This window comes from Bombina bombina, chromosome 2, assembly GCF_027579735.1.
Source record: "Bombina bombina isolate aBomBom1 chromosome 2, aBomBom1.pri, whole genome shotgun sequence".
Classification (NCBI taxonomy): domain Eukaryota; kingdom Metazoa; phylum Chordata; class Amphibia; order Anura; family Bombinatoridae; genus Bombina; species Bombina bombina.
In genome coordinates this window covers 410,246,976-410,262,843 of record NC_069500.1, presented here as the reverse complement: position 1 = coordinate 410,262,843, position 15,868 = coordinate 410,246,976, and the positions used below count along the sequence as shown (strand labels likewise).

The following is a 15,868-nucleotide window of genomic DNA, read 5'->3' as shown; positions in this document are numbered from 1 at the left end:
TAGGAGCTAGCTGTACACATCAGGTGCACCAAAAACAAGAGGCACATCTGTGCAGCCACCAGTCAGCAGCTGCTCATGAGCCTACCAGTGTATGCTTTTCAACAAAAGATATATAGTGAATCAGATAATATGTAAATTGGAAAGTTTTTTAAAATCGCATGCTCTATCTGAATAATGAAAGTTTAATTTTGCCTTTACTGTCCCTTTAACTTGAATGTTTACCATACAATGAATGTTGTGACTTTTTTTCAAGGATTTGTAGGTACCTGATCTACTGAAGCACAAAAACATTTATCAAGCAAGAAGCTGAAACATAACATTTACAGTGAATTTATTGCTTTAAGGTTACATCTGCACAATTTTCAAAGCTTCATTTAAATGCAAGAAGCTTAATAACAGCAAAGAGACAGTGTTCTACACCAGTAAGCCATTTCTTAAAGGGACACTCAAGTCCAAATTAAACTTGCTTGATTCAGATAGAGCTGCAGTTTTAAATTACTTTTCAGTGTACTTCCATTAACAAAACGTGCACAGTATTTTTATATTTATATTTTTCGAGTCACCAGCTCCTACTGAGTATGTGCAAAAATTCACAGCATATACGTATATGCATTTGTGATTGGCTGATGGCTGTCACATGATTTAGAAGTGGTGGAAATACACAAATGAAATTTGTCAGAAAAAATAAAAATAAATCTACTACTCATTTAAAGTTCAGACTAAGTGCCATTGCATTTTCTTTTTATCATGCATTTTTCCATTATGCAAATCTACTGTATTTAGTAGTTCTTTAAAGGGACAGTCTATTCCAGAATTGTTATTGATTAAAAAGATAGCTAATCCCTTTATTACTCATTTCTCAGTTTTGCATAACCAACAGTTATATTAATATACATTTACCTCTGTAATTACCTTGCATCTAGGCCTCTGCAGAACTTTCAGTTCCTTTGACAGACTAACAATTTAGCCAATGAGTGCCCTCTCATAAGTAACTCAATGGGCGTGAACACAATTATCTATATGGCACACATCAACTAACACCCTCTAGCTGTGAAAAACTGTCAAATACATTCAGTTAAGAGGCAGCCTTCAAGGGCTTAGAAATTAGCATATGAGCCTACCTAGGTTTATCTTTCAACTAAGAATACAAAGATAACAAAGCAAATTTGATAAAAGTAAATTGGAAAGTTGTTTAAAATGACATGCCCTATCTGAATCATGAAAGTTACATTTTGACTAGACTGTCCCTTTAAATAGAGACAATGTTCTATAAACCTTTCACTTTGTTTTGTTTTTATTGTGTGCTTATCCAATTGCTTTATAACAATGTTTTAGGTGCCATAAACATTGTAACAATGGCAAATGGGAAGGAAATGCATCAAAATTCCTGTGCAATGCAGAGTTACTCAGATCACTGGGCAGATAAGGCCGGAGTGTAACTCATTGTGAAAGAGCTAATTCCCAACCACTTTCCTTGAGAGACAAACGCTGCATTAATCACTATTAACAGAGGGAGGTAGAGCACTGACTCACTCATACACTTTATATTCAGCATTTGGAAACGGTAAAAGGCAGAAAGCAGGAGTTGGACTCTGATGCATCAGATGACAATCTTTACCAAGTCATGAGAGAACAGACATGACTTGTCTTGCAAAATGTGTCAGTCAAAGCTGGAACAGACAAAGCGAATACAATGCAAAGGAGTTTCTAGCAGACTAGAGAATGAATAAGGGCGCTAACCATTTTATACACTAATCCAATAATGGTTAGGTTATAAAAAGGGATTCTCACAAAGCTAAAAAAAAAAAAAAAAAAAAAAAGTTTTTGCCCAGGGCTCCAAAGTTGCATATAGCAAAAGATACTCCATTGTCTTTAAAGGGACATGAAACCCTTTTTTTTTTTTCATGATTGAGATAGATGTAAATTGGAAAGTTGTAAAATGTTATGCTCTATTATCACATTTGCATCATTCACTTGGTATCCTTTCTTGAAAGTGCAGCAAAGCACTACTGGGACCTAGATAAACACACTTGGTGAGCCAATGACAACACATATGTGCAGCCACCAATCAGCAGCTAGCTGCCAGTAGTGCATTGCTTTTCAAGGGCCTACCTAGGAATTTCTTATAACAAATGATACCAAGAGAACATAGCAAATTAGAAAATAGAAGTAAATCTAAAAGCTGTTTAAAATCATATGCTGTTTGAATCATGACAGAACATTTTTGGGGTTCATGTCCCTTTAATGGTGAATTTAAAGTGATAATCCTTATCCTTGTACACCAACGATTTGTCTACAAGCTGAATCTATTTGTATTGGAAAATAATTTTCATATAGCTTCTGAGCTAATTCTATAGCAGTAATAAAATGCTCTAATTTGTTTGCAAGAAACATTCATTTAATTATAAATGTTCAAACGGTTTAATCCCTGCAAGCAGGTTAAGCACATAGATAAACTTGTGTGCAGGAGCTGTAATGCATTGCCATCCCAGTGGAGGACACAGCCAGTAAGCCTATTGGGAAAGGCACACACATGTCGCCATCAACCATCAGCTGTGACCGGCTCAGGAATGGCAATGCAGGAATGTAACAGTTAGCTAGAAGTATTTATTTTATAATAATGTCCTTTTAAAGAATATTTTGAGTAAAACTGAAAAAGAATCAGAGTCTATATTTATGTATTTCAACCATTTAAAGTTTTTTTTTTGGATAATAAACATCTCGGTGTTTACAAAACCTCCTGAGCACTGCTTCAGCAAGATATAAGACATTAAGACATTGCCTACGAGTGTTAATTGCCACAAACCTACATAGAGGGCTCGATTTATCAAGCCTTTACGGCAGCAAGTTCTCTCAAGAACTTGTTCGCCGTGATTTATCAAGCAGCGGTCACCAGACCGCTGCTTCCCTAACATCTACGCCACCTCTATTGTGGCGAAATTCAGTCTCCTTGGTCGAGTCCGACCAAGGAGATTGACAGCTCCTGCCCGCGCGTGATTGGCTGTGCGCTGGCAGGGGGCGGGATTGCATGCGAGCGCAAAATTGCGCTCGTGTGCAAAGGCAAATAACTGAGGGTAATTTCGCCCCGCCACAGACGAGCTGACGCATACAGGGGCGCGTATACGCCTCAGCGTTAATAAATCTAGCCCTGAGAACCAGAATCATAAATTAGACCTTCTGATGGGAGAAAATAACAGGCTAAGACATTTTGCATGGAGATAACGGCTATGTGAATAACTTACTTTCTGGAAATATGAACTACAATAATAGTCAAGGACAGTTAAAGGGACATAAGTGTAAAAAGAAAATACTCTGTTATATGCCAGCAACAGTGGAATATAACATGCACTAACTATGGGGAATATTTATTAAGTTGCATTTGAAGCTTTTAAGGCTTTGCAATGCCGGATCACATAAGCAGGTCTGCAACCACAAATGTAAAAAGCCGCTCTTGTGCAATGATAAATGTTGCCACATGATGTGATGATTGGACCTGCCTGCAATCTTGATAAATGTTCCTTCCCCCATGTATTTACACTTTGCAAAAAAAGAAGTTAAACACATAATTAATATCAGCTCCAGAACAGTCTTACACTACTGGCTCCTAACTGAAGACATTTGGTGAACCAATGACGAGAGGCATGTGTGTAGCCACTAATCACCAGCTTTGCTTCTCCTAAGCATTCCTAGATATGCTTTTCAACAAAAGGAAACTAAAAGAACAAAGTACATTTTACAATAAAAGTAAATGAAAACTTCTTTTGAAATTGCATGCTCTATCTAAATGATAATAATTTGTTAACAATTAGCCATCTTACCTGCTGGAGTGTATTAAATGGCATCTTTACCATTATTTAATTTTTAGGCAGAATTTTGTCTGTGGTATCCCCAGCTATACTAAAAATGTAAACATAGCCAGGAGAAAAAGAAAAAAAGGGGGGAAAATGTACGCTCCCAGTTGTAGTAGAAGAGAGAAAATCTTAATTATCAATTGTTCCCTCTAAGTAGTGGACTTTAGAATAAAGATAATTAATAATTTTATGCACCGAAGGTGAAAGGAGATCTGATGTTGGGCAATTTTAATGGGCAGTGGTGTCAAAGAACAAAACCAGTTATTGCATATACAAAAATAAATCTAAAAGGAGCTATTTCTCATATTTTAAACTCAGCAGCGGATATAACAAAGCACTGGAAATGCATTAAAGTGCCACTAAACCCAAAATCTTTCTTTCAGGATTCAGATAGAGAATAGAAATTTAAACAACATTACCATTTACTTCCATTATTTATTTTGCTTCATTTTTTAAATATCCTTAGTTGAAGAAAAAGCAATGCACATTGTGAGCCAATCACACGATGCTACTATGTGAAGCAACCAATCAGCAGCTAGTGAGCATATCTAGATATGCTTTTCAGCAAAGAATATCAAGAGAATAAAACAAATTAGATAATATAAGTAAATTAGAAAGATGTTTAAAATTGCATTCTTCTTCTAAATCATAAAAGAAAAAATGTGGGTGGCATGTCCCTTTAAGTTAAACCAATTTCACAGTACAGTGTCCCTTTAAAGGTGCAGACTGTATAGACAGACTTAATTAAGTTTTTAAAAATAGAATAGTAATGATTAAAATCACTCTCAAAATGCTTATTAGGACAGCAAATAAATCAAAGCTAAAACAAGAATATCTAGGGAGATACAGCTGGGTGTTTTCCAAGCCATACAAAACATTTCTGATTAATCATTTGAAGCAAAATCAAAACTGGTAGAAACAAGCACAATAAAGGGATGTCACTAATTGTTAAACAAAGCCAGCATATTTGTAATCATACTGACCGTAATATGTACCAGTTATTCATGATGTGATCACTGTAAACATTTTCATTAGCAGAACTGCTAAATTTTATACTATAAAGCCAAGGCTAAGGGACAAAGGTCCCCATTTCCCAGAGTAAGTAACTGAAAAAAGAACAGTAAAAGAGGTACAGGCTCCAATTTAAAAAAAAAACACAGAATGACAATGTTCCCAACTAGGGAACCTGTCCACCTGTGTTTGTGTCAAGGGAGCAGTGGATGCAGTTTGTACGCTGCCCACATCTGCCAATTATCCACTGCTCTTAGCAAGGCCTGTCAACAGCAAAATAAAAAGTTTGTATGATTTTAAGGGACTGTAAAGTCAAAAGATAACTTTTTTTATGATTAGGAGCATACAAAATTTAAACAACTTTCCAGTTTACTTCCTATACTTTAAGTGATTTTATTTCTTGCTCTTGAGAAAGGTGGTATAACCACTTTAAAAAAATGTTTTATTTGGCTGTGATATGCCGACATCTTATTGAAGTTTTATGAAGTAATAAAGACACTTTCTTCTATTTCGTGTTCTGAAGTGGGACAGGTCCGGTGGATCCGAGTGTGGTGCCCCAGTTCAACATATCCAAAGCCATTCACTAGGGAGGAACAGAGCCGCTTTTACAAAAAAAAATAATAATAATTTTTCCCAGTAACTACTATATATACTGGTACTCAAAAGGCTTTTTGTAGCTGGTATGCTTAAAGTGTACAGTAAAATGGTATTGTGAAGGTATACTAGAGCTGGCGCCCTCAGGAACTACTATATATATACTGGTACTCAGAAGGCTTACTGTAGCTGGTATGCTTAGAGTGTACAGTAAAATGGTATTGTGAAGGTATACTAGAGCTGGCTCACTCAGTAACTACTATATATACTGGTACTCAGAAGGCTTACTGTAGCTGGTATGCTTAGAGTGTACAGTAAAATGGTATTGTGAAGGTATACTAGAGCTGGCACACTCAGGAACTACTATATATACTGGAACTCAGGCTTACTGTAGCTGGTATGCTTAGAGAGTACTGTAAAATGGTATTGTGAAGGTATACTAGAGCTGGCGCACTCAGGAACTACTATATATACGGGTACTCAAAAGGCTTTTTGTAGCTGGTATGCTTAAAGTGTACAGTAAAATGGTATTGTGAAGGTATACTAGAGCTGGCGCACTCAGGAACTACTATATACTGGTACTCAGAAAACTTACTGTAGCTGGTATGCTTAGAGTGTACAGTAAAATGGTATTGTGAAGGTATACTAGAGCTGGCGCACTCAGGAACTACTATATATACTGGTACTCAGAAGGCTTACTGTAGCTGGTATGCTTAGAGTGTACAGTAAAATGGTATTGTGAAGGTATACTAGAGCTGGCGCACTCAGGAACTACTATATATACTGGTACTCAAAAGGCTTTTTGTAGCTGGTATGCTTAGAGTGTACAGTAAAATGGTATTGTGAAGGTATACTAGAGCTGGCACACTCAGAAACTACTATATATACTGGTACTCAAAAGGCTTTTTGTAGCTGGTATGCTTAGAGTGTACAGTAAAATGGTATTGTGAAGGTATACTAGAGCTGGCGCACTCAGGAACTACTATATATACTGGAACTCAGGCTTACTGTAGCTGGTATGCTTAGAGAGTACTGTAAAATGCTATTGTAAAGGCACTCTAGGAGCTGGCACAAAACATGTATAGCTATAAATTGGGGCTCAGAGTTTACTTTAGTGAGCATACTCCGGGATTACTGCACAGCTGGCACACTTGGAGAATAATGTAAGATGTTAATTAAAAGGCTTACTGTAGCTGACAAACATGGATTGCAGTCAACTAGTGCTTAGAATGTTTATTGTACTTGGCTGTGCGCGGGCAGGGATTGCATGCGAGCGCAAAATAGCGCTTGTGTGCAATGCTGAATATGCCCCCTCAGCTTGATAAATCGCCCCCTAAGTGCTGCCCTGTACAGTTAAAGCAGTCGCATTATGTATAGAGCTGCGCTGCTCACCAATTAAAGGAGGACTTTGAACCAGGTTAAGAGGAGGGCAGGGCTGGTATAGGCAAGTGGTGTGGAATCCCTTGTTTAGGGCGAGGCCTTAAAGGGACCCAATACCCAAATGTTGGAGCACATGAAAGTGATGCAGCATGTCATGCTATTTTCCTATTCTAGTTCTCATGAGATTTCAGTAAATTCTCATTTAATCTCAGCAAAGGCAAAGCATTACCTCAGCACTGCTTATGCCGATTGGATATTTTTTTATTTTAACATGCAGCTGGACAGCAGCTGTTTACACGGCACTTACTCTGGTGAACTGAACACATTTTGAGGTAAAATGTCTTACTTTTTACATAAAGATGTTCAATTGATATTTTCATGTCAGCTTTTTACAGTTCTATGCTAAATCACTTGAAAGTGATGCATTATGAGTATTATGTCCCTTTAAGCGACTGCTTTCTTACTAGTCTAACTCTAGGGCTTTCCTTATTTATTTAGCCCTGTTTAGGTAATCACTGAAAATATGTATTTTTATCATTCTAAGAACTTGAAATCCACCCTACTGACTTCTCAAGTGATACACTGCTGCATGCCTTTCACTAACTGGCTTTAAATGATAACTGCAAAACAAGGCATTTTATACTCCATGTATGGCTATGCCACTAGCCTTGTTGTCTGCAGACTTCAGCACAGATTGGAAGTTAATCCAGTTTTAATTTTCTGAGGGACCCAAGAGTGGCCTCAAAGGAATATGTTTTTCTCTACTATGTGCTATAGCTCACAATGTAATTATATTTTAAAGATACTGAGGTTTATAATTGCATACTATGTACAACCATAGAAGTTACGTACCCACATTATTTGTGATATTTAATTCTGCAAATGTGAAAACATGTACTGTTTTAAAGAATAAAAATATTGATAAACAAATGATAGTGAAATTATATTGCAAAGATGTTTTTCCAGGTTTGTAATAATTACAAATGCGTTATATTATTACAATCTCAAAATATGTTCTGTCCCTTCAAGATAAGCAAGCACGGTCGAAATTCCACCTGTTATTCTTTATTTTATACATTGAGCTGAAGCTTAATACTGGTTGTGTCAGTAAAATACTGGCTAGGTGGCAAGACTAAGTGAAGATAAATGATGTAAGTTAAAAAGGAACTTAAATTCACTTTCTCTTTGTATCCTTTGTTAAAAAGCATATGAACATATCCTCAGTAGTAGAAATACTCTACTGTGTGCTAGCTGGTGATTGGTGAATACAATATGTTCAGTCAGCTTTCAGTAAAGCACTGCTGTTCTAGAGCTGACTTTAACTGAGTGTTTAATCCATCTGCAGGGCTTAAACAGTATTCTATACAAGCAATAGTGCAATAATAAAAAATGCTGTAACATATTTGAGCCTTTTCTTATTGCACTTTTATTCACTTGCCTTGCTCAAGGTGCTCTATGACTATTGGAGAAATACTGTTCTAGCGAATAGATAATGTAATAAAAATAATCTGTGCAAAAAACAGTTTCAGTATTTGAAGAGAAATAGCACTGGCCAGTTAGCAGCAGGGGATTTCATTCCTCTCTCTAATGTTCTATAAAGGTCGCCTACTTATGGATTCAGGAGACATATGTAAAATAACTTTTGATCTGAGCTTTCCAGGGGGCCTAGAATGGAACCAGTTATTATTCTGGTTGTTTAATCATTTAAAGTTACCATAAAAATAAGAAGACATACCATATGGAATGCAGAGATATGGCACTACTACTTCTGGTCGAACGTATTTCCATAAGATTAACAATGGAGTATCACATACCTTTAAAATTTAAAAACGACATTTTGTGCTTTGAAGTGGAAATGCAGGTTTACATAAATCAGAGGAAATAAAACGAAGAATGTTCACCAGGATGCTAGATTACTGGAATCCTTTAGAAAGTCTTCACTTTACAGGTTGACAAAACAAGAAATTAATGAGAAGCAAAATAAATGCAATTCATGGAATATAAAACATGCTTTAGATATTCCTTTGTAATAACACTGTGTTTGTACTTGGTATGGAGTTATTTCTTTCCAGTTAACAGAAGAGCACAATCTTCTGGTCATTAACCAACTGGAAGTAGGATCTTTATGAGATGAAGCCACATACAAAGAATCATTTAGTGAACTCTGCTCTAAGAAACGAAGTTGGCAGGAGGTACTATGGCGAGTTAAGGCAAAGAGAATTGACCTATTGATCTTCTGACAACTGAAGCTGAACATCTAATTCTAGACCAAATTCAGAAATGTTAAAAGCTATTACAATCCTGAGACAACAAGGGAAAACAACCTATAATATAACCATGAGAAAAATGCAACTATGTACTAGAGCAGGCAGATCCCCACCAGTCATGAAAGGGAGTAGCTGACATCAAAACAAAGGACTAAACCACTTCTGATCCCTGTGTGTTCAAATACAGATTTAAAGCCAACCATGCACTAAAGGAAGGATGGTTGTAAAAAACAACAAAATGTACCCAGCAGTGTACACACAGCACTGCACACTAAGTAGAATACGTTGCAATTGATGCTTCCCAATGTTAGAAAACACACACACACTTTAGGTAAAGGGTACTGTCGATTTCTGGTTAAAAAGGACCATAAAACACAATATTTTGTGTGTGATTCAGACAAAGCTCACATTTTTAAAACAATTTTTCAATTTACTTCTATAATCAAATGTGCTTAGTTTCCATCGTATTCATTGTTGAAGAGATCACTAATTAGGTGTCTGGAGAACTACATGGCAGCAAATAGTGCTGTCATCTAATGCTTTTGCAACCGATAACATTCTTGCAAAACTGCCGTCATATAGTGTTGCAGATGTGCACGTTCCTGAGCTAGCGTCCCTGCAATCAACAAAAAGGTACTAAGAGAAGAAAATCTGATAATAGTAGTAAATAAAAAAACATTTAAAATTGTCTTCATTCTCCTGGTATCCTTTGTTGAAGTTGCCATAATGCACTATCGGGACCTTGCTAAATACATCAAGTGAGCCAATGCCAAGACGCATATATGTGCAGCAACCAATTAGCAGCTAGCTCTCAGTAGTGCATTGCTGCTATTGAGCGTACCAAGGTATGTCTTTCAACAAAGGATGCCAAGTGAACAAAGCAAATGAGATAAGTTTATTGAAAAAGTTGTTTAAATTGCATGAAATAAAAATTTGGGGTTTTATGTTCCCTTAAATACAGTAGAATTGCATAAATCAATAAATACATAATAAAAGAATGCAATAACCTTTACTTTGAGTTTAAAGCAAGCAGTAGATTTTTTTTTCCCCCCGACCAATTTCAAAGCTTCCTTTATTTTCCTTAGTTTCCCTATCATTTATTATATCACGACAGCTGTCAGCCAATCACAGACTCATACACATATAAGAACTGGGAACTCTTGCCCATGCTTCTGAGGAGCTGGTGTCTCTGAAAGTAGTGACCCTACAATTGTATGTGTTTAACCCCGTAAAAGCGATAAAATATAGTAAAGGTACGACTAGCAAGCCGCAGAGCACTGCTGGTCCTGAGCAGGACATTCTGATGACTCAATCAACAGCGCTAGTTGTATGACCCAGCTTTGCAACTAGAATGATTTGTTACCATTTCATTGGATAAGGAAACACAAAGATAACAAAAAGTTCGGAGAGAGACAGTCATATATCCTCGGAAAAAAGTAATGAACCAACTGCTAATTTACAATTTGTAAACCAGCAGTAATAGAGAAATAGTAACATGGCTGTCCTGCTTTCCTTCAATAGCTGGGGGTGACTGTTCACTAGAGAAATACAATTACCCAGGGCACAGATACAGAACCAGGGACATCTTGTTATACACTAGATAATATGTCATAAATGCATATGTCCAAAACAGGTAGGGTTGAGCGTAAATTTAAACAGTAATGGTCATGAACAGAAGTTTTATTTTTGTTAAAGTGAGCAGAAAATAGTAACAATACCGTAAACATCCAGATGTATTCTTGAAAACCGTTGTCCACTCTGCGTCACGTGGCTTGGAGTCTTCATTAGGCTCATTCTCCCATCCAGAGTGAGGGATGATAACTTCATTAGTGAGTGTCTGAAGACCATGGTTGATAATCACCATCTTTAAGGGCTCAAAGGATGAAAGGTTCCACAAGGTACCTTAGAAAACAACAGGAGAGGATTGAACGGCTTTGTGTATGTGAGATGTTACAGCATCACTTTTCTATGAATACCAAAAGACCTGTACAGGACATGTAGCGGTCATAAAAACAAACTCATACACGTCACATCTGATATAGAAGCTACAAGCTGATCTAGGAAACAACAAATTAACTTATGTTTAAGAATGCATCAGACATTTCATTTAAATGTAAATTCCAGTCATAAGTGATTAAATATATTTAATCTAACAAATGTACAAAATTGAAACATTGTGCTGCACAGTGGTGTTAGAAAGTCTAAATAGTCTCCTTTGTCAAGCAAGCTACAGTCTGCCAGAGAAAGGAAGGAAACATATGATCTTATCTACACACATTTTATAAAGACACTTAAGAAATGTAAACATTGTTTGGAGAAACAAATTTCCCAGGGATTGCTGCAAAATAATGTCTCTATAAAAAATTAACTAGAAAATCCTTTAATATGGACTAATTTTCAAGTTTACTAAAGTATCCATTTTCTACCTAAACATGTAGAGACATTCAAAGGAGAGAGAAAGAGCACGAGAAAGTGTGAGAAAGCGAGAGTGAAAGAAAGAAAGAAAGAGCAAGTACGCACAAGAGAAAAATAAAAAGATTGAGCTAAAGCAAAACCATAAGAGAAAGAGCGCAAGCAAGAGAAAGAAAGAATTAGAAAGAGAGCTTGAGAGAGAAAGAGAATTAGAGAAAGCGTGCAAGAGCGAGAAAGAGCAAGAGCGAGAAAGAGCAAGAGCGAGAAAGAGCAAGAGCGAGAAAGAGCAAGAGCGAGAAAGAGCAAGAGCGAGAAAGAGCAAGAGCGAGAAAGAGCAAGAGCGAGAAAGAGCAAGAGCGAGAAAGAGCAAGAGCGAGAAAGAGCAAGAGCGAGAAAGAGCAAGAGCGAGAAAGAGCAAGAGCGAGAAAGAGCAAGAGCGAGAAAGAGCAAGAGCGAGAAAGAGCAAGAGCGAGAAAGAGCAAGAGCGAGAAAGAGCAAGAGCGAGAAAGAGCAAGAGCGAGAAAGAGCAAGAGCGAGAAAGAGCAAGAGCGAGAAAGAGCAAGAGCGAGAAAGAGCAAGAGCGAGAGCGAGCAAGAGCGAGAGCGAGAAAGAGCGAGAAAGAGCAAGAGCGAGAAAGAGGAGAAATAGAATAAGATCAAATATTTCAAACCATATTCCTTTGTCAGGTCTGTAGCAAAAAAAATACCGGTTGACAAAAAAGGAAAAACTATGCTATACAAAAGGAAGCCATGGTTATAGCGATAAATGCATTTAAAAAGGGACAGTCAGCACCAGAATTGATAACGCCTTTACTACCCATTCCCCAGCTTTGAACAACCAACATTGTTATAGTAATAAACTTCATAACATTTAAACCTCTAAATCTCTGCCTGTTTCTAAGCCACTACAGACAGCCTTTTATCACATGCTTTGGTATTAGCTTTTCACAACAGGGGAGTGCTAGTTCATGTGAGTCATAGATAAAATTGTACTCTCCCCCATGGAGTGTGGCTGATACTGCACAAATTGGCTAAAATGCAAGTCAATAGCCATGTGATCAGGTGGCTGTCAGAAGAGGCTTAGATACAAGGTAATTACAGAGGTAAAAAGTATATTAATATAACCATGTTGGTTATGCAAAACTGGGAAATGGGTAATAAAGGAATTATCTCTCTTTTAAACCAATACAAATTTTGGATGTCATGCATGATAAACTCAGAAGGAGTAGTTGATACCTGGGATCAGCTACCCAGCAAAAGGTGTTATTGTGGCCTCAGCATTGCCAAAGTTAATATGAAATGTTTTGAGTGTAAGATCTGTGTTTGTCCAGGAATGCTGTGATCTAAGACCCCCCTCCTCTTCTGGTGGATGGTACTTTGTGATACTGTGAGTTAAGGCTGGCTATGAATGGTTGAATGACCGTAAACTATAACAAGGGCGGGGGCCTTGACAAGACAAAGGACATACTGAGTTAGAACGGAATGTTACCCAAAAATTAGTCAGAACTAACCTGGGACACGAAGCAGCTAACATCTAAAAAGGAGTTCTCCACATATCTCAAGAAATTTGGTAATAAGCTTAAATATTGTGTATTATTTTTATGTCCCATTTTATTTTAAATAATTCTATCTTTGCACATATATGTTATTTTGATTTTTTTTATATATTTGGCAATGTGTAACCTGTATTGGTATTTTTGTTATTAAACATATAGAAAATCTAATTCTGTCTTTGGGCTCGAACATCTGAATTCACACTCTGAGGAGACAGTCATGTCCAAAAAAAACCTTTGATGATTTAAATAGGGCATGTAATTTTAAACAACTTCCAAATTTACTTTTATCACCAATTTTGCTTTGTTCGCTTGGTATTCTTAGTTGAAAGCTAAACCTAGGAGGTTCATATGCTAATTTATTGGACCTTGAAGACTGCCTCTAATCTGAATGTATTTTGACCACTAAAGGGCTAAGTTCATGTGTTTCATATAGAGTACTGATTAGTGAGCACTGATTGGCTAAAATCCAAGTCTGTCAAAAGAACTAAAATAAGGGGGCAGTAAGCAAAGGCTTACATAGAAGGTAATTACAGAGGTAAAACGTGTATTAATATAACTGTGCTGGTTATGCAAAACTGGGGAATGGGTAATAAAGGGATTATCTTTCTTTTTAAACAACAAAAATTCTGGTGTTGACTGTCCCTTTAAAGGCACGTTACCGAATTGTTAATTGTAAGTGAGTTATTGGGTTTCCAAGAGACCCTTTATTCAAAGTTCTTGGTGGTGGCAGCAAGTGTTAAACTGGGGTTGCGTTGGCAGGATTTGGGGGTTAATTTGGTGTCCCTTTAAGGTCCTTTGTAGACATAAAGGTTTTAGGGAACCAGAGGCTTAGTGCCATTAACCCCTTCATGCCCACACCCTCCCCATTGTGACGGTTGGGTGGAAAGGCTTAATCGTCACATTGGAGTTGAATGTCCTTTTAACATACAAAACAAAAGAAAGGCACATTGGTGAATTCACGCATACTGGCTTCTTATGTCAATGTTTGGCTAGAGGAAGAATACAATAACTGTTTAAACTGTGGCCTGATCACAGCATACTCTAATTACCCACAAGTGTAGGTGATTCTTAGGAAAACCAAAAAATTACTAATCTAAAGTTGTATCCCAACAGAAATATTAATTTAAAAAAAAATTAAAAAAAGTATCATCTTGCTGATGAAATTACAGTGCACTGTATAAATAAAAATTCTAAAAAGAAGATTAGTTTACTGCTCATCTATATACATGTTCATATCGCAAATATTCAGAGTACTATTGCTTTAAGTCTACACTTACTTTACATGGATTATTTTGCCAATTTTAAACCGAGGAAAAGGCAGAGCAATGTTTGTTTTTCTAAGTGTCTGGGAGGACTGTCTGCCATTTTCACCCAGACTCTTAGGCTGTCTAAGAATTTATAAACTAGTGTTTTAACTTCAATATACAAAGATTTACAACAAAAAAAAAAAACCTTGCCAGATGATTTTTCAACAAGCTCTGGGACTGCCATTCAAATGCAGCCGCTTACTAAAAGCATGCCAGGAAATGATACAACCACTCCGAATCAACCCTTCCAAGCATGAGAGAGAAGAGGGGGAGAGACATTTAGCATTGTTGCTTCTACAAACAGAAAACAATGTGAGATTCTACTGAAGTACTGAAGCAGTAAAGGGATGAACTAATTATATAGCCCTCTGGAGTTTTATTTCACCTATCCTAATAACACTTCATTATTAAAGGTTCAAAGTATCTGCAAACTGCATTTTTAGGCATTTCTAAAATATCTTCCAGTGAATTACCAGTCACTGTACCTCTTAAAAGTATACAGAATTATAGACTAATTTATAAAATTACCTAGAACAAATAATGGACTTATTTGAAAAAGGGACAAAACAGTTTTCAAAGTACAAGCCTTCTCCACTGGGAGGGAAGAGTAACAATCATACCTGTTATTAGCTCCCTGACTTCCATATCATTGGTTTTTCTGAGCAACCTGATAAGGGCAGGAATACCATCACAGTTCTTAATAGACACCTTATTCTCATTGTCTTTCCCATACGAGATGTTACGCAGTGCGCCACAGGCTTTGCGGTGGACTTCTGGTTTCACATGGTCTAATAAACCCACAAGGATGGGGATGCCTTTGAGGTGCCTCACTTCCTTTTTAATTTTATCATTTTCATAGCACAAGTGCTGTAGGTAAGCTGCTGCGTTGGACTTGACTGGGTCAATTGGGTGGTTGAGCATAGCAATAACCTCAGGTAAATCTGGATCTCTCCATCTGGGATCTTTGCGTATGCTGTCGATGGAAGGGGAACGTTTGCCCAAACGGTCTATGCTGGCAAGGCTTCCTCTTTCTGGCTGTGCCAACGGAGCTGCATATCCACCATGAAGATAAGGAATTCGCTCTTCAATCAGTTCTGCTTCTAAGGGGTCATCATATGGTCTAAAGAAAAAAGTAAAAATCATGAAATAATTGAACACAATGTTGCACTAATGAAAGTAGCAGGATACGTTTCTTTAACCCCTTTGCAGCTGCGTCATTTCACACCCCTGGGCTGAGTGGTTTTGGCATTTCTAGATGCTGCTCATATTTAAAGGGACATTCAAATACTGGCAAAAAAAAAACCTCAGACATTTAGGTTTTGTTTTCAACAGACCTCATAGATTCAAACTATACCTTAATTTTATGTACACTTCATGACGTGAGAAACTAACAACAACAAAAAAAAGCACTTTTGAGGTTGATGCAGAGGCTCACCCATTACATCTATACACCTGGTCAATTTAAAATGAGAAATCACCTGATTATAATGC

The 15,868-nt window shown here is 37.1% G+C and overlaps 1 protein-coding gene across 4 annotated transcripts in view; it reads right to left on the bottom strand.

The window, feature by feature from the left end:
• The window catches only part of ARVCF (ARVCF delta catenin family member), a 929,071-nt gene that overhangs the window by 112,285 nt on the left and 800,918 nt on the right, over positions 1 to 15,868 (bottom strand). For all 4 annotated transcript variants that reach the window (XM_053701911.1, XM_053701912.1, XM_053701909.1 and 1 more), the window contains 2 exons: positions 14,998 to 15,497; positions 10,822 to 11,005 (listed from right to left, as the gene is read on the bottom strand). In XM_053701911.1, coding sequence (XP_053557886.1) covers positions 10,822 to 11,005; positions 14,998 to 15,497 — 684 coding nt within the window. The remainder of the gene's footprint in view (positions 1 to 10,821; positions 11,006 to 14,997; positions 15,498 to 15,868) is intronic.